Source organism: Epinephelus fuscoguttatus, linkage group LG6 (genome assembly GCF_011397635.1).
Source record: "Epinephelus fuscoguttatus linkage group LG6, E.fuscoguttatus.final_Chr_v1".
NCBI classification, from domain to species: Eukaryota; Metazoa; Chordata; class Actinopteri; order Perciformes; family Serranidae; genus Epinephelus; species Epinephelus fuscoguttatus.
Window position 1 is genome coordinate 28,160,233 of NC_064757.1, and position 27,944 is coordinate 28,188,176.

The 27,944-nt window shown below is 40.5% G+C and overlaps 1 protein-coding gene across 2 annotated transcripts in view; it reads left to right on the forward strand.

Moving 5' to 3' along the window:
* Positions 1-27,944, forward strand: part of dock8 (dedicator of cytokinesis 8) — a 73,351-nt gene that overhangs the window by 29,300 nt on the left and 16,107 nt on the right. For both annotated transcript variants that reach the window (XM_049578055.1, XM_049578056.1), the window contains 30 exons: positions 1,993-2,142; positions 2,372-2,452; positions 2,818-2,980; positions 3,112-3,248; positions 3,580-3,673; positions 4,828-4,990; positions 5,853-5,970; positions 7,709-7,779; positions 7,963-8,107; positions 8,267-8,368; positions 10,071-10,166; positions 10,429-10,663; positions 11,059-11,223; positions 11,337-11,512; positions 12,015-12,107; positions 14,033-14,128; positions 14,762-14,911; positions 15,210-15,323; positions 16,189-16,344; positions 16,803-16,942; positions 17,219-17,382; positions 19,368-19,519; positions 20,751-20,933; positions 21,111-21,237; positions 21,783-21,870; positions 22,011-22,107; positions 23,009-23,143; positions 23,436-23,588; positions 27,351-27,509; positions 27,594-27,694. In XM_049578055.1, coding sequence (XP_049434012.1) covers positions 1,993-2,142; positions 2,372-2,452; positions 2,818-2,980; positions 3,112-3,248; positions 3,580-3,673; positions 4,828-4,990; positions 5,853-5,970; positions 7,709-7,779; positions 7,963-8,107; positions 8,267-8,368; positions 10,071-10,166; positions 10,429-10,663; positions 11,059-11,223; positions 11,337-11,512; positions 12,015-12,107; positions 14,033-14,128; positions 14,762-14,911; positions 15,210-15,323; positions 16,189-16,344; positions 16,803-16,942; positions 17,219-17,382; positions 19,368-19,519; positions 20,751-20,933; positions 21,111-21,237; positions 21,783-21,870; positions 22,011-22,107; positions 23,009-23,143; positions 23,436-23,588; positions 27,351-27,509; positions 27,594-27,694 — 4,004 coding nt within the window. The remainder of the gene's footprint in view (positions 1-1,992; positions 2,143-2,371; positions 2,453-2,817; positions 2,981-3,111; positions 3,249-3,579; positions 3,674-4,827; positions 4,991-5,852; positions 5,971-7,708; positions 7,780-7,962; positions 8,108-8,266; positions 8,369-10,070; positions 10,167-10,428; positions 10,664-11,058; positions 11,224-11,336; positions 11,513-12,014; positions 12,108-14,032; positions 14,129-14,761; positions 14,912-15,209; positions 15,324-16,188; positions 16,345-16,802; positions 16,943-17,218; positions 17,383-19,367; positions 19,520-20,750; positions 20,934-21,110; positions 21,238-21,782; positions 21,871-22,010; positions 22,108-23,008; positions 23,144-23,435; positions 23,589-27,350; positions 27,510-27,593; positions 27,695-27,944) is intronic.

Below are 27,944 nucleotides of genomic sequence, written 5' to 3' on the forward strand. Positions count from 1 at the left end.
ACACAGTTGCTAAGTTGGCGACACTGGGGCTACATCCACACTAATACGTTTCTCTGATTTAAAACACATAACTATTGCTACGTTTACATCTAATGTCCACACTGCTCAGGCGTTTTCGAACCCCTAAAATGGAGATCTTTGAAGCGCTGCTGACCCCCTTTTAGTTTTAAAACTTAAGGGCTTTGTGTTAGTCTAAATGCTCTAAAATGGAGACTTTTGGAAACATATTAGAGAGTGTTTGTGGGAAATTAGAAGATGTCTACCAAAACTTTGCAAGAATTTCACTTTGCTGTTTTTATAGAAGGATTATAGTTGTTGAAGGGGTCTTAAATCATGCCACATCTTGCTACACAGCTAAATTGGCGACACTGGGGCTACATCCACACTAGTATTTTTTTCCTTGCTACATGTACGCCTAATGTTCACATTGCTCCGACGTTGTTGAACTCCTAAAACCTTTGAAAACACTGCTGACCCCGTTTTAGTTTTAAAACTTCAGGGCTGCATGATCGCCTGGATGGTCCAAAACGGAGACTTTGGAAACGATGATGCGACACCCATGTTTGCTTCTCGATTGGGTCTTGTCAGTCACAGCTCGCCAAGTCAAAACATTGTAGCTAGGTCTATATACCTTTTGTGATTTTATCCTTCTTGTGTAAGCACTCCTTTCTCTTTGCCATGGCTTTCTCCAGCAGTTGACAATGCTCACTGCTGGCACTGCTCTGATATGTTGCCATACTCGCTTTGTAATGACTCCCATTCTGTTTTTCGCTGCCTTGATTGCCATACTTGTGTTACTTTCAGTAACAGTTTCACCTCGTCTTCGGTTCAAGCAAAGAAAATGTTTTCGCCATCTCTGTAGTGTGTTTTATAACTGCAGAGTAGACAGTGTGCCTCCTGTTTACACCAGTATGCGCATTTCCAGTGTATGTAAATGGTCATTTGATATGCATTTTCAAGAGTGTTACTATGGATGCAGATTAATCCTGAGATGTTGCTTTCTTGTCTTAAAACGCTGCTATGAAATGAAACATATTAGTGTACAAGTGTGGCTAGGGTAGCAGCAAGTGTGCTGCATTAGAAAACATTACGCATTTGGTCTTAAACAATGTGTGTCTGTCAGTTTTACACATAGCGTCTGTGGTCTGAGAAACATGTAATATTAAAAAGGGCTATTACATTCCTCGAGTCCCATTGAATCCAGATTTAGTGTTTTGAGGGGTTGACTTTCACAAGTGAATGTTATTAGTGTTCAGTATGAATGCTAGCTCGGTGAATACTTTGGTTGACATGTTTGTTCTGTTTCATAAGAATATGATGCACATCATATGCTATTTAAGTCAGCTGGCTTTGATTATTGTGAAGCGATTCCTGTGATTCCAAGAAGTCATTTGTCTGTAAGAGGTGTCCTCCTCCTCTGCAGCCTGTTCAGAACTCTCACTCTTGCGGTGAGTGTGCCTCATGTTAAGGTGAACAGGGTCATTTCCATCACAAGATCTACGCAGGAGTTTGGCCTTCTGGCTCGTTGGTGCACTGTTAACAGAATCAAACTGATAAACAAACCAAAAGTGATCAATCTGGAAAACTTTTCTGAGGTTGTAATCTGATCACAGTTATTGTGCTTTGGTGTGGTCAGTGTAACGGAGGTCCTATGGGGCGAGCAGAATGAAACAGAGTGGTTAATGGCTTTTCAGTGAAAAGGATCACATGACACACACACCAGGCCAGGCCAGACCAGGACATATGGCTGTGTTCCTGGCCTGAGGTCATCAGGAACGCGAGTAGAGAAACAGTGGGTGGACTGAATGGGTGATATTCCGGGATCAGTCTTTGGTTTACATTTAAACAGCCCTCAGTCTTTATTTGTAAAACATTTAGGTCGATGTCTTGCGCTTTATTCCACCCTGAATTTGATGCCAGATACAAGATTCTGTCAACAAAGTAACCATGTATGAGGCAAAAGTTTAACTTTTCATCTCTGTCTCCCTCCAGATATCAGAGAACTTCTACTGTGATCTGAACCCAGAACAGTTCAAAAACTTCTTGAAACCTCACACTCCACATGTGGATCAGTCGACCCTGGCTAGATCTGCCATCTTCTCTATCACCTACCCTTCCCCAGATATCTACCTGGTCATCAAGGTAATGATAAAATCCATAGCAACTATACAAAATGCTAAAACATGGATTCAAGTAACAAGTAACAGGATTCGGCTATTTTCTCCTGGCTTTAAATAACTTAGTCCTACTTCTAAATCGGTTTTATATACCCTATAATTCAGTGCGGTGCTGTCTTTGTATCTTTTGCTTGTGCTGAAAATATGCCTGTTACCACACCTTTTACATAAACCATGGATATTTTGTTTTTTAGATTGAGAAGGTTCTCCAGCAGGGAGAAATCAGCGACTGTGCCGACCCCTACATGACATTGCGGGAATGTGACTCTTCAAAGGTGATGTGACAAAGCAATTATTATTTGGCCTTTTGCCATCCTTAGTTAAAGGGATAGTTCAACCAAAATCTAAACACATAGTTTGACTCATCATCAGTCTAGATTGTTTTGGTGTGAGTTGCCAAGTGTTTGAAATATTGGCTGTAGATATGTCTGCCTTCTCTCCAATATAATGGAAGCAGATGGCACTCGGCTTGTGGTGCTCAAATATATAAGCACTCCAGGTGGGAGGAAAAATATGAATTTTAGATTTAGAGGTGAACTGTCCCTTTAAATATTTACTCTTTGTTTGCTATACTCTTAAAGTTGAAGGCATTTTTTTCATGCATTCATGTTTAAAAATAATTCTGCTGATGGTCTTTCAGAACAAGGACAAGCTTGAGAAGCTGCGAGGTCATGCAGAGATGTTCTGCCAGAGGCTGGGTCGCTATCGCATGCCCTTCGCCTGGGCAACTGTTAACGTCATGGAAGTCATCTCCACCGCGACAATAGACCGCGACGTCACAGACTCTGACAGCCTAAAAGGAGGTGTGTGCTTATGTGTGTCTTTGTTTTACAGTAACACCTTGTGATGACTTGCATTTGTGTGCATTTCCATACATTGTGTATAGCTCTGTGCACATTATTTGACCCATAATCTTTACGCTTTGTTTTTCCAGGTAAATCCAGCAGCATTGACCGGAGGGCACAGCTTCCCAGGAGGAATTCTGAACGTTTCAACACCATTGATGATCAATTTTGCAATGTTTCTGCCTTCAAACCTGCCACCATCACTATCAGCACCATTTTCAAACAGGTCGGACCACCACACACACACAAAGAGACTGTTATTTCCTTGAGATACGAGATACAGCTAAACAGACAGACGAGCTTAAGGTTACAGCCTGGCCTTGTCTCATTCTTTTATCAAACATGCCATTCCATCAGGTTCGAGTCTAGTTCACTGTAAAAAAAAAACAAAAAAAAAACAACAACAACAAAAAAAACCGTTATATCCAGAGGCTTTATATTTCTTCTTGTCACTCTGGCTTTTTGGTAAAATTGGGGCAAAAACTCCTTCAGTTGTTAACTCTGTGTGTGTGTGTGTGTGTGTGTGTGTGTGTGTTTTGTTTTTGTGTGTGTTTCAGGAGGGAGATCGTTTAAGTGATGAGGATCTGCTCAAGTTCTTGTCTGACATCAAGAAAACCTCCACTCCACAGAGGAGAATCAAGACAATATCAGGTCATCTCTCTCATCACATCCTAACACTCACTCTGAGATTGTGTTTTATTTTATCAATTGGGAGAATACATTACGGGAATTAGGTTTATTGTACAATTAATATACAGCCAGCAGCCAGTTAGCTTAGGCTAGAACCAAGACTGGACAGAAGGTGTTTTCAGACCAAACCATTTTGGAGACTCCCCTGACAGGAACTGCCCACTGGGGAGCTCCTCTGCATTCGCACCACCTGCAGGAACACTGAAGTGACGTAAGCTGTATATCAAAGATTCTTATATTTTGCTTTGATAAATCAAAATCATGTTGTATTTCCCTCGTCACATACATGCTCAGTAAAGCCTGGACGGCTAACTGCTTTTTAAAAATGGCAGGTGCCTGTGCTGCACTGGCTCATGTGTTCGACTAATCCCTTTACACTTAGATCACTCAAGGTTCCTCTTGTGCGAGGAGAGTACCTACTATAGGAGCTAAAAAAGTCCCTCAAAACTAAGAACTGCTCTCGTTCCTGGTTCTTACAGTACTGACACAATGAAAAAGGGGGGTTTAGAAGTATGAAAAAGTTCCTCTGGTCTGAAAACACCTAAAGACCTTATTTAATCTGTACAAAAAAAACCCCCAAAATGCAATATTGTATTGTAAAAACAATATGTTGTGGTTTTACTGTAGGCAGTGTGCCAGACAGTTTCTTATCTGGGTGCAGTAACTTCTTGTCGTCACCATGATGTTGTCAGGCAACAAGCAGAGACTCCAGAAAGTCATTGCACCTGACCAAAAATTAGTCCAGCACATAACGTTTTGTTTTCACACAAACAAATGAGATATCAAGTGGAGGTAATGGGGAGTGGATTTTCTATCTTTGGACAGAGCCAGGCCAGCTGTTTCTCCCTGTTGTTGGTTTTAATATAGTTTTGCTGTTATCAAAGGTGGTCCCCAACAAATCAAAAAATCAATATGTCTGCCTTTTTCTATGTATATTTTCCCAAAATATAGATCTGTTCCTTTAAAGTTTGACTTGTCTTTATCAGTGTGTGTCTTGTTTGTGTATTGATTATGCAAAGAATTCAAAAGACATGATGTAATATCATATGATATGTGCGTTATGCTGTATATGCAGGTCCCTAATTTGTAAATTTGACCTATTTTGTGTCTTCCAGGTTCCATAAAACTGGACATGTCTCCAGTCCACGATACGCCACTTGCGTGTTTGTCCACTGAGCTCATCCCTCTGATACCCATGGCTGAGAAGAACATTCGGCCAATCAAAGAGGTGCTTGAGTTCCCATCCAGTGAGGTTTATGTCCCTCACAACATTTACAGGTGGGTTAGAGGGCGTAATATATAACTGAATGTGTTACACTTTTATACTTGTAAATACATGTCTTTATCCAAAGCCACTCAACACTCTGGAAGGAAGACCTCTAATTGAACTGTTGTTTTTATGTTTGATATATTTTTGTTGGTCTATCAGGTAGATTGCCAGGGTGAAGGATACCTGCTTACATAAAGCGTTCCCCTCAACAGAATGTAATACAAACAAGGTTGTGAGAAACAAATGATTCATAGCTTGAGGTGTAAACAGGTTCGTTTCCTCTCACAGACAGTTTATGTCTCTGAAAGGGCCAGAGGCAACAAGAACAGTCATGCTGTACTCATCGCTCAAGAGCTGACATCGCTTTGCGGCTTTGCTCTTTTTAGTTTTGTGCCTATTTTTAGGCCTTTCCATCCAGCCTACCTGTGAGACTGCCTCGTATAAGGTAGCAGCCTGTGTGAGCAGAGGTTTATATCAACACCCGGCTCTAAAATGGTTTTGCTTGTAACGAAACATTAGTAACGTCATGTGTGAACAAGTCCCCTGCATGGTAATTACATGCTGACGTTCCCTGAGCATTTGTTCAGTGGAAGCTGCGGTATTTCCCTGTAGGTTTCACTATAGATTACAGCGTTGTATTAAAACCACAGGTCACAGTAAATTACTGGTTGTTTGGACTTTTCTGTGACATGACTGTCACCTTACCACGACATGATTAAATTTTGCTGCACAGATTGTGCCATCTAGTGATGTATATTGGAACTGCGTCATTATATATCTACAGAAGAGAAGTGTTTTGCATGATTTTTTTCAGGTATTATTTAAACAGGAAGTCTCCCTGGCACTCTTTCTCTCCCTATGTCAATGTAGGAACCTGCTCTATGTCTACCCCCAGAGGCTAAACTTTGTCAACAGGCTCACATCAGCAAGAAACATCACCATCAAAATACAGTTTATGAGCGGAGAGGACCCAGCCTGCTCCCTGCCTGTGAGTGCTGTTGTTTTAAATCTGTTATCCCGTTACAATAGTGAAATTAAGTCATCCTAAAAACTCCACTGGATTTGCAATAAATACATAAACTGAAAATGAAGGCTATGTTCACAGATAGCCTCTTTGTGTTTGCCTGTTGAGCTGCAGTGGAACTACATTAACAAAAAGAGCGAATTTTGTGTTAAAAATGCTTTAAGATATCCACTTGATATGACTTATTTGGACAGGTAAAGGCTTAAAGGGAAAATCTGGACCTTTTGAAATGAAGGAGGTACCAAACTGTAGTTTTACCTGCAGTAGATGTCGGTCGGCATGGTCCCATGTTGGAGAAGCAGGCAGGATTAGCGCCACAGCAGCTAAGTAGTGTACTGCTGTGGACATGGGCAGCAGCAAAACATATTTTAGCCACCTAATAAATCAATAGCAGACCTAAGTGTATGCTACATTGAGAATATTTTGACTGCTTTACCTTGACACAGATGATAACGGCTTCAGTTCCCCATCTATGCTTTCGTCAAACCGACCGACGCGATTGACAAAAACTGTCATTTTGCTTGCTGAAAACGGTAGTTGCTGGTCTACCACTGCCTCGATCAGTTTGTATGTGTTATTGTGAGATAGGATTGCAACGCTATGAGATTTTCACAGTACAGTAACCGTCTCAGAAGATATTGCGGTTTCATGGTATACGGAATTTATATGTATATTATTATCAGTCAGAAGACCCTTAAAGGAATCAAAATGGATGGGTTATTTGTGGCTGAACAGATATTTTGTCACTATTATTGAAACTTGAAACCGTTTTGTTAATAGAAGTTTGTTTAAAAAGTCTCCCCCTTGAAAATAACTGAAATAAATGGGAGATTCTCCATCCTGTTTTATTTTTTTTTTCAATATTGTCGATAATAAAATGTACAAGGTATGATAACCATCAACTTTTACATCACGGTACACCTTAATACCGGTATATAACTGCAACCCTAATCTGAAGTAATCCTTTAAATGCCAAAGTCACACAATAACACAAACTAACTTATTGAGTCAGTGGTAGACCAGCAGCTCCCTTGTAAGCAATGTTAAATGACTGTTTGTCTCAGTGGAGTCTGGCTTTAAAGAAAGCAATATATCAGCTTCAGAAATAGCTGTCTGATGGCAAGGTAAAGCAGTGAAAATATTCTAAATTAAGCATACACTTAAACTGTTATTCATTTTTTTATGGTGGGACTTTGTTTAGGGCAGCTAAAATATGTTAGCTTTTGTGGCAGTACTCCAAACTGGGGATGTGCCAACAGTCATCTACTGTAGTTAATACACTGACTACAGAAAAGTACCTCATAAAACCACACTTCAAAACATCCAAACTATCCCTTTAAATTAGCTTTGGATACACTTTTGAATACGATTATGCACAGAATGAGGACTGGGGATTTTGTTCATCCATTCTTTACATTGAAAGTGCATTGTTAGGGAATCCTTAGGTGGCCAGTGTGACCATGAGGAATAATTATAGCAAGAAAAACCTGTTTCAACGTCCGCATGGACACCTGACTATTGTTTTAAGACAGACAATCCTTTAAGGAGGTAATATGTTGGCACGTTTTGAAAGCCAAGATCTTGTTACAGTAACAACAGAGTCACTGGTACAGAGGAATAGCCCTGTCAACCCCATTCTACTCTGATATGTTACTGATTGATTACTATTTGATTTGTGTTTTTTCCACCTGCCCATTCTCAGGTCATTTTTGGGAAATCAAGTGGCCCTGAGTTTTTACATGAAGTCTACACGCCTGTTACCTACCATAACAAGCAAGTACACATTATGGAGTTACATCATACTCTTTGTTATAGCTTCTTTTAGTCAGATAAACAGCCTGTTTAACTCTGTCTTTTTGTGTTCCCCATGTTTTCTCATCTCTACATCCTTGTCCTCACACATCCCTCTTTTCTTCTGTGTGACTTCCTTCATCACTCTGTTTCCTCGTACTTCAGGTCCCCAGACTTCTACGAGGAAGTGAAGCTGGCTCTTCCAGCCCATCTGACGGAGAGGCATCACCTGCTGTTCACCTTCTACCACATCAGCTGCCAGCAGAAGCAGAACCATAGCGGCAGCTGTGAGACGCTCATTGGATACTCTGTGAGATTTTGTCCTTTACTACTCAACCATATTTCTAAATGTAACATAAGTTTTTTTTGTAAGAGAGCCCACAAATTAAAGAAGATGCTGACCATATAGAAGCTTTTCTGACGTTAAAGTACACGCGGCTTACTTACTTATTGTTCACTTTTCTTCTAGTGGCTGCCTATGGTGCATAATGACCGACTGCAGACTGGCCAGTTCTGTCTGCCCATTGTCTTGGAGCGACTACCTGCCAACTATTCACTGCACACACCTGAGGTATACACATCTGTTATGTACAAAAATTAATTCTGCATGTCCATATTGTGCTACTATATTTAAGGGGAGACACTACAGGGCAACAGGTCAGTAGGGTAAAACGTTTAAGCAATAGATATGAAACTACCCAAGTTGATTATTTACATCAGTGGGTCCCAACTGGTCCAGCCACATGGTTCAGATTTTTCTGTATTCATTAGTTCAAGGTCCACACAGTTTAATAAAATCAGAGTCATACTTGCGTTTGGCCATGTCGTTGAGCTCCTTTGCTGTCTCTCTAAAGTAGTTATCCGTTACTCACTTACTCTACAGTAGGAAATGGCACTTCAAAATAGGGCTGCCACTAACGATTATTTTCATTGTCGACTAATCTGTCAATTATTTCTTCGATTAGTTGACTAATCATTTCATCGAAAAATGTGTTAAAATGTTGAAAAATGTCGGCCTGTCTCGCCCAAACCCCAAAATTACATCATCTAATGTCTTGTTTCGTACTCACGCCAAAGGGTTTTAGTTCACTGTCACGGGAGAGTGTGTAAAGCTGCCAATATCTGAACGTAAGAAGCTGCAGTAAGAGTATTTTGGGGTACTTTTATAGTACTTGTCTATGAAAAATGACTCAAACCGATTAGTCGACTGCTAAAATAGTCACTGATTATTTTAATTGTTGATTAGTCATCGATTAGTCGACTAATCGTGGCAGCCCTACTTCAAAATAAAAGCTCTGTGTAGGAAAATCACTGTACTTGAGAAAAGACCCATGACCCACGTTTGGACTGCGACCCACCAGCTGGGAACCACTGATTTACATTAGGACATTATGTTTTGTATTACAAGTTCTCTAAAATTTTATTTTTAAATTGGCAAGTGAGTATTGTCCTATTAAATGTGCACTTATTTACATACATTTCCAGAACAGAAATCTGAAGATTGGATAAAGCCAGGTTCAAAAGTCTTGTTTCATTTTGTTGACGTATTAAAGTCAAATGTTTTTTTATGGAGGGAATTTTTTTATATCTCTTTTCATCAGTCCATAAATCAGAAAATACTGTCAAATGCCGTAGGGAAATAAAGATTTTCACCATGTTTTTGGAATAAAATGTTATAAAAATCAGGCTATAAATCATATATTAACAAAACCCTGTAAAACACTATAGGTTGTAATAAAAGTCTGGTGTATGTAAGTGTTTCTGATGTGAAGAAAAATCTCCATTTGAGAAAATGGTCTTTAAAGATATGTATTGTAAAATGTCATACTTTTTTAGTTAAAATTAAGACACTGCAGGTGAAGAGGGTAAAAATTTTAACTAATAAATTCCACCGTGAAACTTCCCTGGTAGATTACTTACATTAAGACCATTAATATTTTGTATTACATCTTTTGTGAAATCGTATGTTCCTAAATCCAAATGAAGCATTGTCTTATTATTATATTACCTTTTGCATAAAATCACAGAACAGAAATCTGAGCTAAAATAAAGACCTAAATGTGTACTTTGGATGTTTTCTTTACACTTGTCTGAAAGAAGACATGTCATGGGGGCAAAATAGCCCAGAATCTCAAAATTGACCAGTGCAAAAAAACAATGTTTTGACCAGTAGTGTCTTCCGTTGAAGGACCACAAAAGTGTTCTTAGACCACTAAAAGACTGAATACAGACATGGAAGTCACACTTGTAATTTCTGTGTCTTTGTTGTGTAGAAACTTCCTGCTCAGAACCCTCCGGTCAAGTGGATGGAGAGTCACAAAGGACTTTTCAATCTGGAGGTTCAGGCCGTGTCATCTGTACACACACAGGTGAGGAGTCGTTGCACACACAGACGCAAACAGAACAACGCTGTCTTTTTGCTTCCCCTTGCTATTTCTCATGCACACACGCAGTCCAAACATCAGTGTGCACATACATAATACAGCAAATGTCCACTCTAATGTAGTCAGACATCCACCCTGGAGCATTACATGCACCCTGTCTTGTTACACTTGTCTCTCTGTCATTTCTCATCACTCTGCTTCCTCTCCAAGTACCACACTGTAACAAATCGTCCTTTTTCTGCACCAGGACAACCACCTGGAGCGCTTCTTCACCCTCTGCCACGCCCTGGAGGGTGGAGCCACATTCCCGCTGCGGGTCAGGGAGGAGAAGATTCCAGAGAACAAGCTGGAGCACGAGCTGAAGCTCAGCATCATCTCCCTGTCCTCCTCCAGCTTAGAGCCTCTGGTCCTCTTCCTCCATCTGGTGATGGATAAACTCTTCACCCTCATCATGCAGCCCATGGTCATCGCCGGCCAGACCGGTGAGAAGTTAGCTCCACTCACAGCTGCTGCAGAGAAATGGCACCTTAGACATTTTGTGGACATTTTTTAAAGCTGAGTAATACTGACAAAAATCCTGATACTTCTGAGCGTGTACTGTACTTGAGAATCAATTTGATATTTTGGGCAAGGCATGGAGATTTTAATTGGTACAAGCATTGATTACAGGGCTGCAACTAACAGTTATTGTCATTCTTCTTATTATTTGCCATTTTGTTATTTGTTTGTAATGCACAGTGTAATTAAACTTAATTTATAAGACCAAGGAACGATAGCATTTATTGCCATGATGATATTTAGGATGTTGTTCCTTTTTTTTTTTGCATGATTTTAGGTCTAACATTTTTGTGTGTATGTTCATGTCTGTATCCTACAGCCAATCTGGCCCAGATAGCCTTCGAATCAGTGGTGTCTATCGTCAACAGTCTTCATAACAGTCAGGAGCTGATCAGGGACCAGCAGGGTAGAAACAGCCTCTTGGCGACCTACCTCTACTGGGTGTTTCGTCTGCCTGATCTTCCTCGAGACATGCAGAATTCAGGTACTGACACAGTATTCTATAAGTATGAATCTGTTTACATTTTTCTTTTGATTATTTTTGCTGTGCTTATTTTAAGAATTAAAAATTGGTTGTGTCCATGAACCCATGTTCAGATTCAGGAGGTTTACCATTGGCAGAGAGCCGTTACAGCACCATGGGTCGGGCCACGGCAGCCACCGTCGGCTCCATGCTCCTCCAGTCCAGAGTCCGCAGCAGCAGCAACCCTGATTTCCACGGTCCAAATACTTCTGCTGAGGATGCTGAGGTTAAAAACATCCTCACTGCCAAGGTACAGAGGGTTTTCCCAAACCAAATCTCCCGAAATATCTTTGCAAGACCTCACAAAACCTTTATTTATTTCAAGGGAATTGAAAAGACAGGTTTGAAAGGAGAGGTTTCACATAGAGTAAGCTCTGTTTTTTAGCTTTTCTACAAACTACTAAACAATACTGATGTACTCTTAGAGGGTAATCAGCATTAATTTAAGAAGTATGTGATATAAACTTCTAAAAAAAACTTCCCTAATTTCACCAGGCCGGTGTATAATAATGGTTTATATATTTGACAAACCACACACACACACACACACACACACACACACACACACACACACACACACACACAGAGTGCAGTATGTAAATATCCCAGCATGCCTGCACATACACACAAAACAGTAATTTGCAATTCGTCCCCACAGTACATTAGGTATTCTAATAGGCCACCAGACACCCACTCTAATGAATGCATCCATCACGTTCAATGTGATGGAACCTGTGTGTTTCTTTCTCCAGGGCCACAACAACCCAGGCAGCCGCATGTCCACCATCGTGGACTTGAACAACCACCAGAACGCCACAGGAAGCACCAGGCCCTCCAACAGGAAGGTAAAAATCTTCTTCCTTTCTTTAACTTTTTTTCCCCCCACCATCATCATGGTGTGTGAGATATTACACCACAGGTTCCAGGTTAAAGTTTGAAGCACCTTTTTGCACACATTTGCATATTAATTAGGAATAATTAAATAGTAATTGATGTATTTCAACTGAGACATATTTAAATTTGCACATTAAAGCTCTTACGATGATATACAATCCAGCAATTAAAATTTGGACGGTAAACTGATAAGATTACATCATTGCCATGAACTTAAGATATAAAATATGTTAAGTTTGGATCATTTTATTAAAATTGCTGATCTTAAACTCATCTATAAATGGCCACATAAGCAGGCTCCTCAGTTGCTCAGTGACCTTGTTGCTCCACTCAGACTTTCAGGCGCAGTAAATGTGGAGCATCCAGCGGGAACTGTAAGGTGCCCTTATGTAAATCATCATTTGTACAAACAGCCTTTTCTGTTGATCTCAAACTGGATCCTGAGTGGGATCATTTTAAACTCACACTAACAGTTTTTGAAGAAGACATTGAAGAATGTAGTCATGAGCTTCTTGTTTATGGGGCTTTGTTGTATAGTAGTTGGTGTCTTGTATTGTTCTGTCTGTATTTCCTTGTTTTGTGGTCTTAATGTACATGTTTATTGTTGGGTTTGTGTTTTGTACTGTCTCTTGTGTATTTGTTGTTGAGCTTTATGTAGTTTAAAGGCCCATCTAGGGACTGACATTACAAGTTGGCGTAGGCTATTAATACTGTGATGTGTGGCATCATTTTATGCTACATACTTGTCCCTATACAAATAAATATTGATGTAAAAAAAAAAATCCACAGTAAGGCATTCAAATATTAGAAAATAAGAGAGGAGATGGAGGAAAAAGACGCAAAGAATGCCATGAAGCATCACTTTTAGTGGGTTTATCATTTAATTGAACTATTAATAAAGCACCAAGCCTCTGTACTGTACTTAAAACCAAGTTATAGCAAAGATTTAGATTTGTTTTTGTTTTTATGCCTTTATTGGACAGGACAGATTTAGCATCAAAGTGGGGGAGAGAGGGGATGACATGCAGCAAAAGGCCATGGGCTGGAATCAAACCCCTGGCTGCTGTGGGAAGGACATTGCCTTTGTACATGGGGTGCCAGCTCTGCCCACTGAGCTATAGGGTACCCCAAGTATTGATGTTTAAGATGTCCTGATGATTAAAACTGACACAAGTCTGTCCTCTAATGAAGTATTTTGTGGTTGTTGTAGGTAATCTGCCTTGGTAATACATCATATTTTAGGATGGATTGAGCCTGTAATACATACCATTCATTTACAATGTGCAGACACAAAATTGACCAAGAAATAATTTCATTAAACAATATATTATATTCAGTATTTCCAAAAAAACCCCCAAAAAACCTTTTCAATAAATTATATTCATGTTACGGAAAACATTACTTTGTTTTTTAAAAAAAACGTTGTTCATTAAATTCCATTAAATCGACCAAGTGGGTCAAATATGTAAGCCCTTACAGACAGATTTTGTGGAGGTATTGAATGAATGACCCTGTAATGCTGTTCTGTTCAAGCAAACCTCATTGATAGTTTTTATTAGATTTTCTCGAGTCTCCCCTTGGCACTTGAAATCTACTTCTTACTGTTCGGATTATGCATGTGTTCAGTGAAGAGCTTTTCACCGTCAGTTCCTTCTGCTCACCACAGGGTGGGAGTGTGATACTGAGAACACCGCTGCTGTGGTTGTTTGGGTTTTGGTCAATGTTTTTTTTCTGTTCAAAGCCCAGCCAATATTTCAAAATTAATTCATATTGATATTCAGTACAATACTTGCAGATGTTCTGTCTTGTAAAATATGCTCCATTCTATTAAGGGAGGCTGTTTCTCACCACAGTTTGTGTGTTTTCTCTCTTGCAGCAGTTTCATGAGGAGCTGGCCCTGCAGATGGTTGTCAGCACCGGGGTCTGCAGAGAGAACGCTTACAAATACGCCTGGTTCTTCTTTGAGCTGCTGGTCAGTGTGTTTTTTTTTATTTATTTACAGAGGGTTGTTTTTTGATTGACACTCAGCTCTAAGAGAAAAAGTGAGGAGCGCTGAGGCTGTTAATGATAAATGAATTAAGTAATAAAAATGAGTCACGTCAAACAATACATGACCTCGTGGCCACACTCCTTAAAAGATAAATGATGGCTTTATTGTGCGGTGAACAAAAGGGCATTTTGAAATCACTGTAGTCTGCTATTAATCAAGCTGCCTGACAATTTATCACTCTGTTTGGGGTTTTGGAAGTGTATCATCACTCACATTCACTCTCATCCCTTCGGTTCATCTCACTTATTTATGTTTCTTCCTTCAACAACTTCACTAGAGGATGCTTCCTCTAATTAATTAAAAGGCATCTTTTTTAATTTGGATGAAAAATGAAGATAGAAGGTGACGATAAATAATGAAACGTCCCTCTTTTATTATCAGGTCACCGTTTTTTCATCACATCCGCTTCTGTCAGGTTACTCGACAAATTATTGGCTTACATGCATATTCATCACTCTTGCTTTCAATTAACGTGCATTTCCACTGTTTTCCCTTTTTGTTTTTTATCAGATGGTTTACATTTGTGTGTGCGTGTGTGTGTGATTGCTCAAACAGGTGAAAAGCATGGCTCAGCATGTGTCTCATCTCGACAAGCACAGTGTCCCTCGGAGAAACCGCTTCTCCGACCGATTCAAAGATGACATCACCACCATTGTCTCGGTAGTCACAGCTGAGATCGGGACCATCCTTGTCAAACAGCAAAAGGTGAGGAATATGATGATGATGTTGATACATTTTGCTCATCAACATTTCAGTCATTGTAACTGAGTCCACTCCAAAACTCCCCTCTGCATCTGTGTGCTTTCTGTTCTCCTGCGTCGGGTAGAAGCTGTTTCAGCCTCTGTATACATGTTGTCTGTGTCCTCCAAACAACAGGGAGTTAGAAGTGCTAATTATATTTGTCTCTGTGGTATCAGAAGCTCAGCTTTTGCAGCTAGATGCTCGGCAAGATCCACTCAGTGCAGCTTACTCATTCCTGTGTGTTGATTGTTGTTGTTTTTAGGAGGTAGAGCAAGCAGAGAAAGTCAACATCAGCCTGGCCTTCTTCCTCTACGATCTGCTGTCTCTCATGGACCGAGGATTTGTCTTTCAGCTGGTGAAAAACTACTGCAACCAGGTAGAATAACACCGATAACAAACCAGAACTATTTAAAATGTGTCTTTAAAAATATGAGTTCTGTAAATTCTGCTGTGGGGAACTACTTAATGTTAGGGCCTTATTTGGTTACATTTGGTTTCACATTGCATTTATGTAAGCACACTGAATTATATATGTCATACTTATGTCTTGTCATCATCACCTGCATGTTGCATCTCCCTGTACTTGACATTGATTGGTTTGTAGATCGGCTCTCTCATCCTCTCGGAAAGTGTCTAAGTTTTTGTGTTTTTCCAACTGACTCTTCATAAAGTCGTCTCCTCCTCTCCACATGTGATACTGTGGCTCATTATGTTATGTTGCGTTGTTCATGGACAAACCTACACTGTACATTTACCACCACTTGACAACTATATTGCTGAATCCTGCTCTGCCCCGATTGCCGACACCTGTCTGCCCTGAGCGCAGCCACCGTCACTCTCCCTGTCGCTAAACCGCACATACACACTGCGCACTGAGGTGCTACCCTATTCTTATCTGATGATAGCCTGCCAAAACTTTCTGTAACTCATCTGAAAGTTCAAACCGTCCAAAAAAAGTTTTCACACTAGCTTGTTCAGCTTGATCCAGACCAAGACCATCTCTTTTCGTCAGGCCGGTGTTTCAGACTGTGGTCTGCAGGAGAGTTCCTGTAATTTTGATTCAGATCAAACTGGAAAGTCCAAAAGTTCAGACCAAATGAGGAAGGTGTCCATAGATTCTGAAAGAAGAGGCTTCCATGAGTCTTTTTTTTTAAAGTGTTTTCAAGACATTTTAATGACCCTCTGTTTATGTTTTTTACATGTATGAATATATTAATGTTTTTGCTCTCTGTCTTCCCTAGATGTCAGCTAAGTGTGTGTCAATGCCCACACTGATCAGCATGCGCCTGGATTTCCTTCGGATCCTGTGCAGTCACGAGCACTACCTCAACCTGAGCCTCTACTTCAGCAGCCCTGCGTCCGCTCCTGCCTCACCATGTCCATCTATTTCCTCACAGGTCTGCACACTTATCTGTCAACGTTTCCACTTATGTATATTTGTAATTCAGGTGTTTGCGTCATCTTTATTTATTTAAGTTTATTTATACAGCTCTAAAACATGGTTTGTTACAGAAGGTTTCATAATCTGTACAGCATATGACACCCTCTATAGCCCCTTGGTTTGGATGAGGAGTATTATCACAGCTGCAATAAGTGAGCACTGTTAATGTCTGGGCCTTCATGCTTTTACATTTGCCATTTAAGAGAAAACATCCAGGAAAATACAAATACAAGTAGTGCTAAGGAGAGTTGAAAAGGGGGCTATGGGGAGTCATTACATCGAGTAGATGAGATTAGATGGGATTCAGTTTAAAAAGAGCAGTTTAAAAAGTGCTTTACTTTGCATTAAGGAAAAGTCTGTTCCCCCATGCCTCTCATCGTGTCTGTCACTCCTTCATTTCACGTCTCCATTCAGAGTTCCAGCTCGTGTAGTTTCCAGGAGCAGCAGAGGATCTTGGGGCTGTTTGAGCTTTCTCAGGAATTCAAGCAGCAGCACTACCTCACCGGTCTGCTGCTCACGGAGCTCAGTGCCGCCCTAGACATGGAGTCCGAGGGGTATGGAAACACAGACACCTTCGAGTTATCTCCCTATTATCTTGTTATGACAAAGCTGTTCCATCCAAAGTTCTTTTCATTTTCTTTCAAGGCACGAATTAAAGAAAATCACGGCATGTCCGCTCACACATAAATAATTGCTTTGACATGGACACAGTCTAATAAATAAAACAACATCCCAAGGCCTAAGAATATATATAACCTTTAAATGATATATACTTTTAAAGTCACTGGTGGATTCAATAAAGCATACAAAACGTCTTCTTGTGTTCACAGGGGAAAGGTCCAGAGAAAGGCCATCAATGCCATCTACAGCCTGCTGTGCTCCCACGATCTCGACCATCGCTGTATTAAACCTGAGGTCAGAGCCAAGGTGGCTGCTCTCTACCTCTCCCTGGTGGGGATTATCATCGACTCCACCAACTATCTGGACTTCACTGGTATATATATACACACACAAATACACAAAAGCTCTCAGACATTGATGGCATAGGTATTAATATTACATGCACTTGAAATACTTGTTGATCCATGAACTTCATGTTATATTGTCAGTTCTCACATGGACATATAGAGTACATATAGACGCCAGTTATTTATAATAGATTAACACACAACAAAATGCATTTTGAGACTAGAAGACCACTGAAAACAACTTCCATTGGCTGGGTAGCTTGAATCCCACTCACTGGCTTCACTCATACAAACACGGCAGATTTTACAGTTCAGAAATTGTATTGAAAATGAATGTAGGCAAAGGGTTACAACACAGGCATGAATGTTGTCGGTGTCCACAGGTACCAGATGTAACAGGTCTTGATGATTGATAACTGACAAAATAGAAAACAACAGAAAAAAAAGAGGATGAAAGCAAAAGGTGTTCACCATAAATGTAGCCGTTATGGTACAGATGAACATTGACATTAAACAATGGTCGCAATACAGTATTTACAGGCTGGGAACAAGGTGCTAAAAATGCATTAATAGGCGACAACTGCTACGATTAACATTTATAAATATTAATTCACTGAACAAAGAACAAAGGAGATCAATGTCTGTGACTGTTAATGTTTTCTACACTTAGCAACAGGAATAGCAACAAATCATGTCACAAACAAATGAATGAGATTGAGAAATGGTGACGTGGCACACAGAGCCCCAAACAAGACAGTAAAAGTGGACTCACATGGGCAAACACTCATCGGGTCAGTCAATATTTTTTGAGGATTGGGCATGATAGAATAACACTAAACCGAGCCCTCTGACGTTTCCTCCTCATACCTGGCTTATTTTGTGCGCCCCATGCATCTGGGCATGTTATATAGAGTGCACAATGAACAGGAGCGCGCCATGAGACAGCTGCGATCAGAGGAGACAGAGGGAATAACCACAACCACAATATTCTGTACACAGTTGTGCACAACAGACGCAATGATCCTTCACACTTCCGAGCAAATACTGAGATGCTGAATGACCATTATTTGAACATCCAGTCAAGACGTCCTGTTATTGTTCAGAAATAGTTCTATAATGAAAGTAATGCTGGCATGCAGGATGTTACCTCGGCGTCCGAACAAAGTTACATGAAGTTAAAACGAACAAATAATAAGCCAGTGTTGACTCACATGGGACATGAACTGCAGTCTCCCGAGTCTCCTGAGTGAAAATCTTCTACTTACATTAATTCACAATTACTTCCCTCCCTTTGTAGTTTGTCGCACTTTGTACTTTGTACAAATTATAATCAGAAGCATGGTAATCAAGCCCCCTCCCACCACCACTGAAATGCTGCTATACCTGTTGCTATGCATTTGCTTTTGTCATAGCAACAATATGATAATTGGATCATTGTTGGACTTATCTAATAATCACATTGGAGTGTTAGGTGTCCCACCAAGACCATTTTTGGCCTGGGATACGTCGTTGCTGGCAGACCAGTGTTTGCTAGGTTACTGTAGAGCTCAGTTTATCAATTTATCATACCCACTGTTATGTGACTATATTTTGATCAAATTTTTGTTTGTTGTTTTTAATCCACTATATTACTTTTTTTTTTTTTTTTTTTTAAATATATGTTTTGGGGCATTTTTGCCTTTATAGATAGGACAGTTAAGTGTGAAGGGGGCAGAGAGAGAGGGGAAATGACATGCAGCAAAGGGCCACAGGCTGGAGTTGAACCCGGGCCGCTGCGGCAACAGCCTTGTACATGGGGCGCCTGCCCTCTCCACTAAACCACTCACGCCCCAACTAACTATATTACTTTATTCATTGTGTGGTGTGTTCGTCAAGCATGTATTGCATGATTGGAGTCTTTGTTAACTCTGATGATACTGAGTAGTGTCTGAAGTTTTGCACGCTAAAGGCTATAATTAAATTTTCTATGCTTCTTCAGTTCAACATGTTTGACCCTGCTTTGTCTCCATAGTTTCTGACACGCGCGGCGGGAAAAACAAGACGGGCGGATTTGACGATGACCTTGAAAGTGTCCCACCCATCAATCAGTCTGTTGCCATGGCGATTGCCGGGAACCCCTTCAACACGCTGGGACGAAATGTTCTGGTTTCCATGGCATCCGTGGTAAAAAATTCTGAAATAATTTCTTAATGTTAAGGTGGTCGGCTGATTGTAGTGTGCTTTTCATTATTTTTAAAAGTTCAAAAGTGCATGTGTGTGTGTGATTGTATCTGTGAGTATTCTGCCTCCTAACAGGTGAGCTGCACTGAGGTAGATTGATTAGCTGTCAAAGCCACACACACACTTCATCCATCCTGAAAAATCACGCACACACAAACACACACACACACTCGACTGCGGGAGATGGTTTATGGGAAGGCATTGCCATCATAAGTGAACAGGGCCGTCCTCCCTGACAAACACATCCATCAAGTGTAGCTACAGCAACAACACAGGCACTAAAACTGAACGCTGCCATTCTCTCTCCCGTCCTCTGCTTCTCACCGAGAGATGAATCAGTCCCTTGTATGTTGTTACATGAAATACTGTTGTGGAAAAACTGATGTTCACACAACTGAGCCATCGGCCTGGTATCCATCACAAATCCAAACATGGCGCTTGTTCCACATTTTCAAGCAGCTCCCCTTCAAACAATGTTAGCAGCAGAAACGGGTTTTCACATGGAGCACATTTTCAAATAAACAAGTGATGTTTTTGATTATACGCCACGAAGATTTGACGTCGGTTCTGCTGAGCTTCACTCAGTCCTGCCGTGAAACAGAGACCTGGAAACCAGGTTCTAGGTGGGACACCTAGAGCACTAGGAGGTTAATGGCTACATTCATCAAAGCTGCCACACAGTGAAGCAGCAGTAGCCCTCTATAGTAGTGATTCATCATCACACGAATGAAGGTAAATTAATCTGCAGTGGATTTAACACCTATTAAGATGGGGAAGAGAACCATACCTCACTAAAGCCAGTGTGGAAGGAAGTGGCCGGCCATGTTTGTGGTTTAGAGAAGCTTGTGAGTGATATACGATGAGATTGTTAGATGCACTTGTGATATACACTGTCTGATTCAATGGGGAGAGCAGTAGATGATGTATTTCATAGCAATCCCCTGACTATCTGCTACACAGGAAATGTTTTTTTAACCTCTGAACACACTGCAATCCTTTCATATATGCATTACTTTTACTTCTTTACTTGCTCTCGATCTGCATGCACATACAGCAGATGCGTGTATGGACCTCTGTGTGTGTGTGTGTTTCTGAGTAAGTGCAGGCTCTCTTTCTCCTTCTGTGAGCTACTTTACACTGTATCATGCATATCTTTCTCCTCTCCTCCCTCCAGCAAGGTAAATCTGTAGCCACCCTGGCAGCAGACACCAGTCGCCACCTGTTGGTGTGCTTCCTGTGGGTGATGAAGAATGCTGATAGGAGTCTGATTCAGCGCTGGACTGTAGATATGCCTCCCTCGCAGCTCAACAAGCTGCTGGAGCTCCTTACTATCTGCGTGTCCTGCTTTGAGTACGGGGTCAGTGTGCTCATTTATCGACTTTGTTTTGCAGCATTCATTTAAATGTGTTCTCTATTTATAAAAACACAGATGGAAGCTTTCGGGGATGGCGTGTATAGTTACCATACAGAACTTAAAGATAAATGAATGTATTTACTACAGTATATTAAGACTGTATGCACTTTGTGTTTGCAGGGGAAGCAGAGCAGTGACAAAGTGAGCACCCAGGCCTTACAGAAATCTCAGCAGGCCAAGCTGCAGCTGGAGGAAGCGCTGCTGAGAGGAATGGGAGCCCGCGGGGAGATGATGAAACGAGTCGGAGGTAATGTATCTCCCCGCATTTTAAGGAATACCTTTTGGAATTGCTTTTCTGTCGAATTTAGCTCTGCGTTTTCTGCTATATTTCAGAGGTTTTAAGTGGAACTATCTCCAAAATGAGTGAACATTCAGGTGTACATGAATGTTCAGAATGTTATCAGTATTTTGATAATGTGCTGTCAGTAAGTCACTGTGAGAATCAATTTTAGGTCACACAATCTACGCCCAGGTTAGCGTGTTTTTCAGGAATTTTACATCTGCTGTTTGTTCAGCAGCATTTCAAATATGAAGATGTTCTCTGGTGCATAAGGAGACCAAGTAAATACAGCTCTATATGTCAAATTCATATCAGCATTGTTTTCCACATGCATAAATCTAGTTTACTACTCTGCACTGCAATAAATGTTTTATCATAACACATAATGTTACCTGATCTTTTAGACTGCATTGATTCCTATGATACATACACTTTAGTTTATAATCTGTACTCATGCATAATAGTTTTCTCCCTACCTGTTATTGATTAGCTGCTTTTGAATCCCCTCACAGGAATGGACAGAACCTTGGGTCAGAGAGAGAACCTACGCTGGAGAAAAGACCTCACTCAGTGGAGACAGACCAACGACAGGCAGGATAAGTGAGTTATGACTTTGCATGTCTGCTGTCCAATTTTCTGTTTCCCCTCTTGCTTTATCAATGTCTGTTTCTCTGCCTGCCTTTTTTCTTGCCATCCTTTCCTCTCTAAATATCTGTCTTGCTCTCATCACCTTCCTTTAGGACTAAAGCAGAGTTGGACCAGGAGGCTCTGATCAGTGGAAACTTAGCCACAGAGTCGAACCTCATAGTGCTGGACTTGCTGGAAACCATTGTACAGGTCAGAATGCAGTAACCTGCCACATGTGATATCTTAACACTGCATGTACAGAAAATGAACCCATGAAAAATATAATTGAGTCCACTGTGTATTGCTTTAGATTGCACCATATTATAAGGTTTTCTTAAACAGGATTTTTGTATAGACTGACAGAAAAGTAATCCCTCTTAGTCATCACTTATGAGCCACTAGAAGTGTTAGGCGGTGTATTTATCTGCAGAGACTCTGCCCTCTGCCTGTATGGTTTTATTTTACTCTTACTTTGCTGTGGGGATGTTCTTGGGTAAAGAGTGCAGGTGAGGTCAGGATTTTTGACAAACATAGCGACCTGGTCCCATAGGTGTCAGCAGCACACATCCAAGACGAAGCTTTTGCAAACACAGTGCCACAAAAACGCAAATCTAGTGAGACAAAAAGCCAAGGAGAACTTGACAATTCCTGCATAGTATACCTTCAGTATTTTGTGGCTGTGGGAACCTGAAAATCAACAGTAGATTATCTTTCATCAGCACGCCCTATTAAAACTCTGTTATTTGTATGAATAATTGAAATACCGACAAAGTTCCTGATGAGATATTTGATTAAACCTCGATCAGCTTTCTCGAGAACGGGTTGAAATAATTGAGTCAAATGTGAGTGAATAACAGAGTAGAAAACAAGCTGACTGCAAAGGTAAATGTTTTTAATTGCTGTGAATGAACACAGTATTAAATAAGCAGAACACAAAGGTGGCACAATATGCCTTCCACACATGTGACACACTCTTTCAGTCTCAGCTTGAAACATATCTGTGTGGACTGCATGTTGATCTTCTGTAGTAAATTTGGCTTGTTCTTCCCAGTGTTTCCATAGGTGTGGTGTTTTTCTGTTTTTAATTTTCTTCTTCATGTGTCCTGTCCAGGCGGTGCCACTGGCTGAGTGTAAGGACAGCGTGGTTGGCGGGGTGTTGAAGGTGTTACTTCACTCTCTCACCTGCAACCAGAGTAGCACATTCCTCTCTCACAACTTCAGCACACTCAGAGCGCTTGTTGTCAAGGTACTTTCATCATGATGTGTGTGTGTGTGTGTGTGTGTGTTTGGTTGTACTTTTCAAAAATTCAGGAGGAGGTGTGTGGGTTGGTGTGTTTACACGAAACACTATCTGTGTCTAAATTAAATGTTCTTATTTGCTTGTGGGGGTGGCAAACTGCTGATACAAGCCAGAATTATTTATGGTATGTGTGTATATGTGTGTGTGTGTGTGTGTGTGTGTGTGTGTGTGTGTGTTTGTGTATGTATGTGTGTGTGTGTGTGCATACCTGGTTACATCTGCTTGTATGTGTGTGCAGTTTGGGGACCTGTTGTTTGAGGAGGAGGCAGAGCAGTGCGCGGACCTGTGCCAGAAGGTGCTTCAGTACTGCAGCAGCCCTGTCGATGAGAACAGGAGCCAGGCCTGTGCCACCCTCTACCTCATCATGAGATACAGCTACAGCAATGCCAGTGTAAGGACACACACACACAAAACATGATCCTGTTTATATGTTCCAATGGGTTGTAAAGGACACACACATAGAAACACACACACACAAAGCAAATGTCAGATAAAACCTTCTCTAACATCTAAGCTTGCGGAAGGAATTGCATTTATGTCGGATCAAATTTAATTTAAGTGCACATGAGAGCTCAGAATTGCTTATGATACATGTTCTCATGGGCACACATAGAAGCGGGGAGTCGCACACATCCCGGCCTATCTTCTCCACTTTTCCTCTCCTGCTTGGCTTTAATGTCTTTTCCGTGTCTATTTTGAGCACGCCGCAGAAAGTTTCTGCTGAAGGATGTGTCTCTGAGTAGAGAGCAGAGAGATATGTCACTGTCTGCCTCCCCATGTTCCTACCCCTCTTTAACTAATGACAGCCAGACCTCTGAGCGTGTGTATGTGTGCGTGTTTCGGTACATATGTGTAAGTATATGCGCCTCAAGGGCAGGGAGAGAGTGTGAAAGGGAGGGGGGAGAAGGAGGAAATAACGATGGAGATAGCAGAGTGTTTTTGCCAGAGGTGAAGCAGTGATGGAGGGAAATAAAAAAAGGATGAGATTGAAGAGAGACAGATCTGTAGGAAGGAGGGTTTAGGATGGAGTATCTTCTTTCATTTTCTCTGCTAGTTCGATAACTGCTGTTGCAGTTGATATTTCCTGTGTTTACAGTCTGTAGACTTTAATGAAAGTCAGACACCAGCCTGTGGAGCACACTTACACACACACATGCACACACACAGAGTATCTACAGTTTAAAGAGTATTTCTCATTTGCGTGTCCTAGCGTATGTTTGTTTATATGGTGTATACAGAGGGAGCTGTGATCTGAATTAGTGTAGCAGCCGTATGACTCATCCATACAGGACTTACTCTCTACCTCTTCCTTTGTTTATGTTTTTATCCCTTCATCTGCCCTCGTCTTCCTCTGTGTGTGTCACACACACTTTTTCCCCCTGTCCATCTTGTACTTTAATTTTAGATTGTGGTAATAAAAAACAAGAAAAAAAACAGGCTTTGTTTTTTTTTTCCAGTAATGGAACAAATCACTAAAAGCAGATATCTGTGGTTAAACATTGTCCAGTTATGGAAAAGTTGGAAAAGGAAAGAGGAAAAGGGGCTTATGAGAAAGAAAAAGGATAGAGAAAGACAAAGAGGGTTGTGTGTTGACTTAAGCTATCATTCAGGGTATTTTTGAGCACACACACACACACACGTACACACTGAGTTAGAGGGCAGTGATGGGTGGTTAGGCTCTGGCTCCATGCTCAGTTGAACAGAATGGGGCCGTAGAGATGATCCATGGGTGATTATGTCTCTGCTAATGGGAGATCATTTCCCGCTTAGCTGGTCATGCTGGAGATAGATGGGACTTCACACATACACGAGCGCGCTCCCTCTCACACATGCACACGGTCCTCGCCGCAGAGGATGGAGGGGTGTTTGTCAGGCCTGTTATCTTGGACAGGTAGTGTGAAGGATGGAGAGACGAGGAAAGGGAGGGGGCAAGGGACAGAAACAGCTTACTGACATTTGTATTGCATATTATCCTTTTTCAGTTGTATAATAACATGTCTGTTGCAGAGGGGCTGTACCGAATTTTCTTTGCCTTCGAAGCTTCTATAGACGTTTTCAGATGAAGCTTCAAATGTCTGTCATCTTATGACGTGATGTCATTGCCCTAAAAAAGAAAAAAAAGAAAATCCTCAATTTGAATGAAATGATTTATTACATTAAACGAGCAAATCTATTTTTATCAAGTCAGGTCTCTATAATGAATATAACTCACCAGTTTCGTCAACATAAATACAAGTAGGCATCTGATAAGGGCATAAAATAATGATCAAACAATAATCGTGCTCTTAGATTTGTACCAGCTGTCAGTGTGCTTTTTTGGGATCATCATCAGCTCTCTTAAAATGCTTTCAAACTGACAATTTATTTGTTATTTTTCTATTTCCATTCTTTCCTGATCCTGATAGAGTGTCAAGCAAATGCAGATTTATTATATGATCTTTTTTTTTTTGTAACAATAAATTTACTATAACGATGCTAGAGCTGAATTGATAATATTATTCTCGTGGTTATATAAATGTAATTTTCGGTGCCGTTAGACTGCTGCTAGACCGCCCAATTAATACAGGTGCGTGCCTCCCTTTGTGTGCAGCAAGTGGGAGAGCAAACTGTTTTTGACCACAGTGAAAATTTTGTCTTTGAAAGGCTAAATGCCAACAAATATGGATCCAAGCAGAATATTATGTAGATAGAAACATGCTGTAGTATTTGGAAATGATAACATCTATCTTTTTTCAATACATTTTGAGTTCTGGACTTCATAATGCTCTGGCGTTATTGAAATGTTTCCATCACACAAAATGGAAACAATTCTATGCAGACCCCACTGAAATTAAATTTTACAAATAGCATAATACTTATAAAATTTGTGTAGCCTAATCTTTGTCTGCAACTGTGCAGAAAATCATGTGTTTAAACAGAGTGAGCAGATGTGCCAAAAAGAAAACAAAAAGCTGTGCAGCTTCCCTATATTGAATGTAATCAATGCCAACGTTATGAATTAAGTTTCAAACAATTTGGTGCAGCCTTATGTTGCAGCTCTCTTATTCTGTGCACTGTCAAATGCCGATAAATAACCAAAATGAGCATAGCACAAGCAAAGTGTTTCCAAAGACACTGTATTGCATGACTTGAAAAGGCTTAGAAATCTTGAATACAGTCATTGCATGTTAGAATATCCTCCACACATCAGCATTTCCATACACACAACAAAGTACTGTACATTTTTAATTTGTATCTATTTTATGGGTTTATTTAGATTTTTTTTTTTTATCTCTGTAGGGAATTTGAAGGTCAGGTTTAAAAGGAATAATTGAATTACTAGACAGTAGTCAAAATATTCATTCTGTAGATATCAATAAAATCCAAATAAATATATAAATAGAATAATATCTTTTAAATTATATCACCAAAAAGAAATGTTTCATACATTAAAGTGTGTAGATTTGCTTGTCTATCTTTTATGCATACATCCTTATAGGATACAAGCGTTCAGTTTAGATTTAGTGATGCTCTTTTTGGCAAAGGTGATTGCAAATATGTTCTAGTAACCTAGTAGGTCATTATTTACAATAATGAATTCTGCCTTATATGTTTTAATATTAGGATAAGACAACAACTGAGAGAATGGGTGTAGTGGTAGAAGTAGTAGAAGAAGGAAAAGCAGTGGTAATAGCTGTCTGTCATGTTGTTATATTGAGCCATAAGAGCAAAAAGTTTTATATATTATGGGACATTTTTAAAGACTATGATGGTATTTAAAGCACACTGAGTACTTTGGAACTGACAGACACACATAATGTACTGCCTATGATAAAAATACATGCCCTGACCATTATTGGAAGTTTTATGGTAACTAAGTAATTTAGAGGCAAAATGTAGTCTGCCAGAAGAGGGAATGTTCACATTCTTGCTAGCTGCATTTATCTGTTATGTGTTAGTGCGCCTTGTCTAGCCATGAATACATTTTTTTTCTATAGCTTGCAGAGAAGGCAGCAAAAGGAAAAAAGATTTAGATTATTGAGTCTGTGGAAATCCATAGTCACATGAAAGCCTTGCCATGCTCCATTTCTATGTGCACTTTGTCTTACTGCATGACAAACGCTGCCAAATGTTCAACACTGACACTCACTGTGGTCCCATCTGTCTCTGTCAGAACTTCTCAAGAGTGAAGATGCAGGTCACCATGTCTCTGGCCTCGCTGGTGGGCAAGTCTTCAGACTTCCAGGAGGAATACTTACGACGCTCACTCCGCACCATCCTAGCCTACGCAGAGGAGGATAATGAGATGCAGAACACTCAGCTGCCCTCGCAGGTATAAAATGCTACTGTATCAGAGTGTTGATATTGATTGGATCACAGCCTTATGCCTGCCTCATGTGTTTGTCTCTGTTTTCAGGTGGATGAGCTTCTAAGAAACCTTAACAGTATTTTGTCAGACACGGTGAAGATGAGAGAGTTCCAGGAAGATCCTGAGATGCTCATGGACCTCATGTACAGGTGAAAAACACAATCAACACCCATGAAATGCTGCCTCTTTGTCTCTCTGTGTCTTCAGGGTCTCACTCTCTTCTCCCTCTTTCTCATCACCCTGTGGCTTCTCTCTGTGCTGCTGGTTCCTATTTCTCTGTGGTCTGTGCTGTTTTGCCTCTATTTGGTGCCCTCACTATGGTAACCATGTGGTAGCAGTTTAGTCTTCTGATCTAGCTTTGTGTATATGCAAATGCAAACAGTCTGTGTGTGTGTGTGT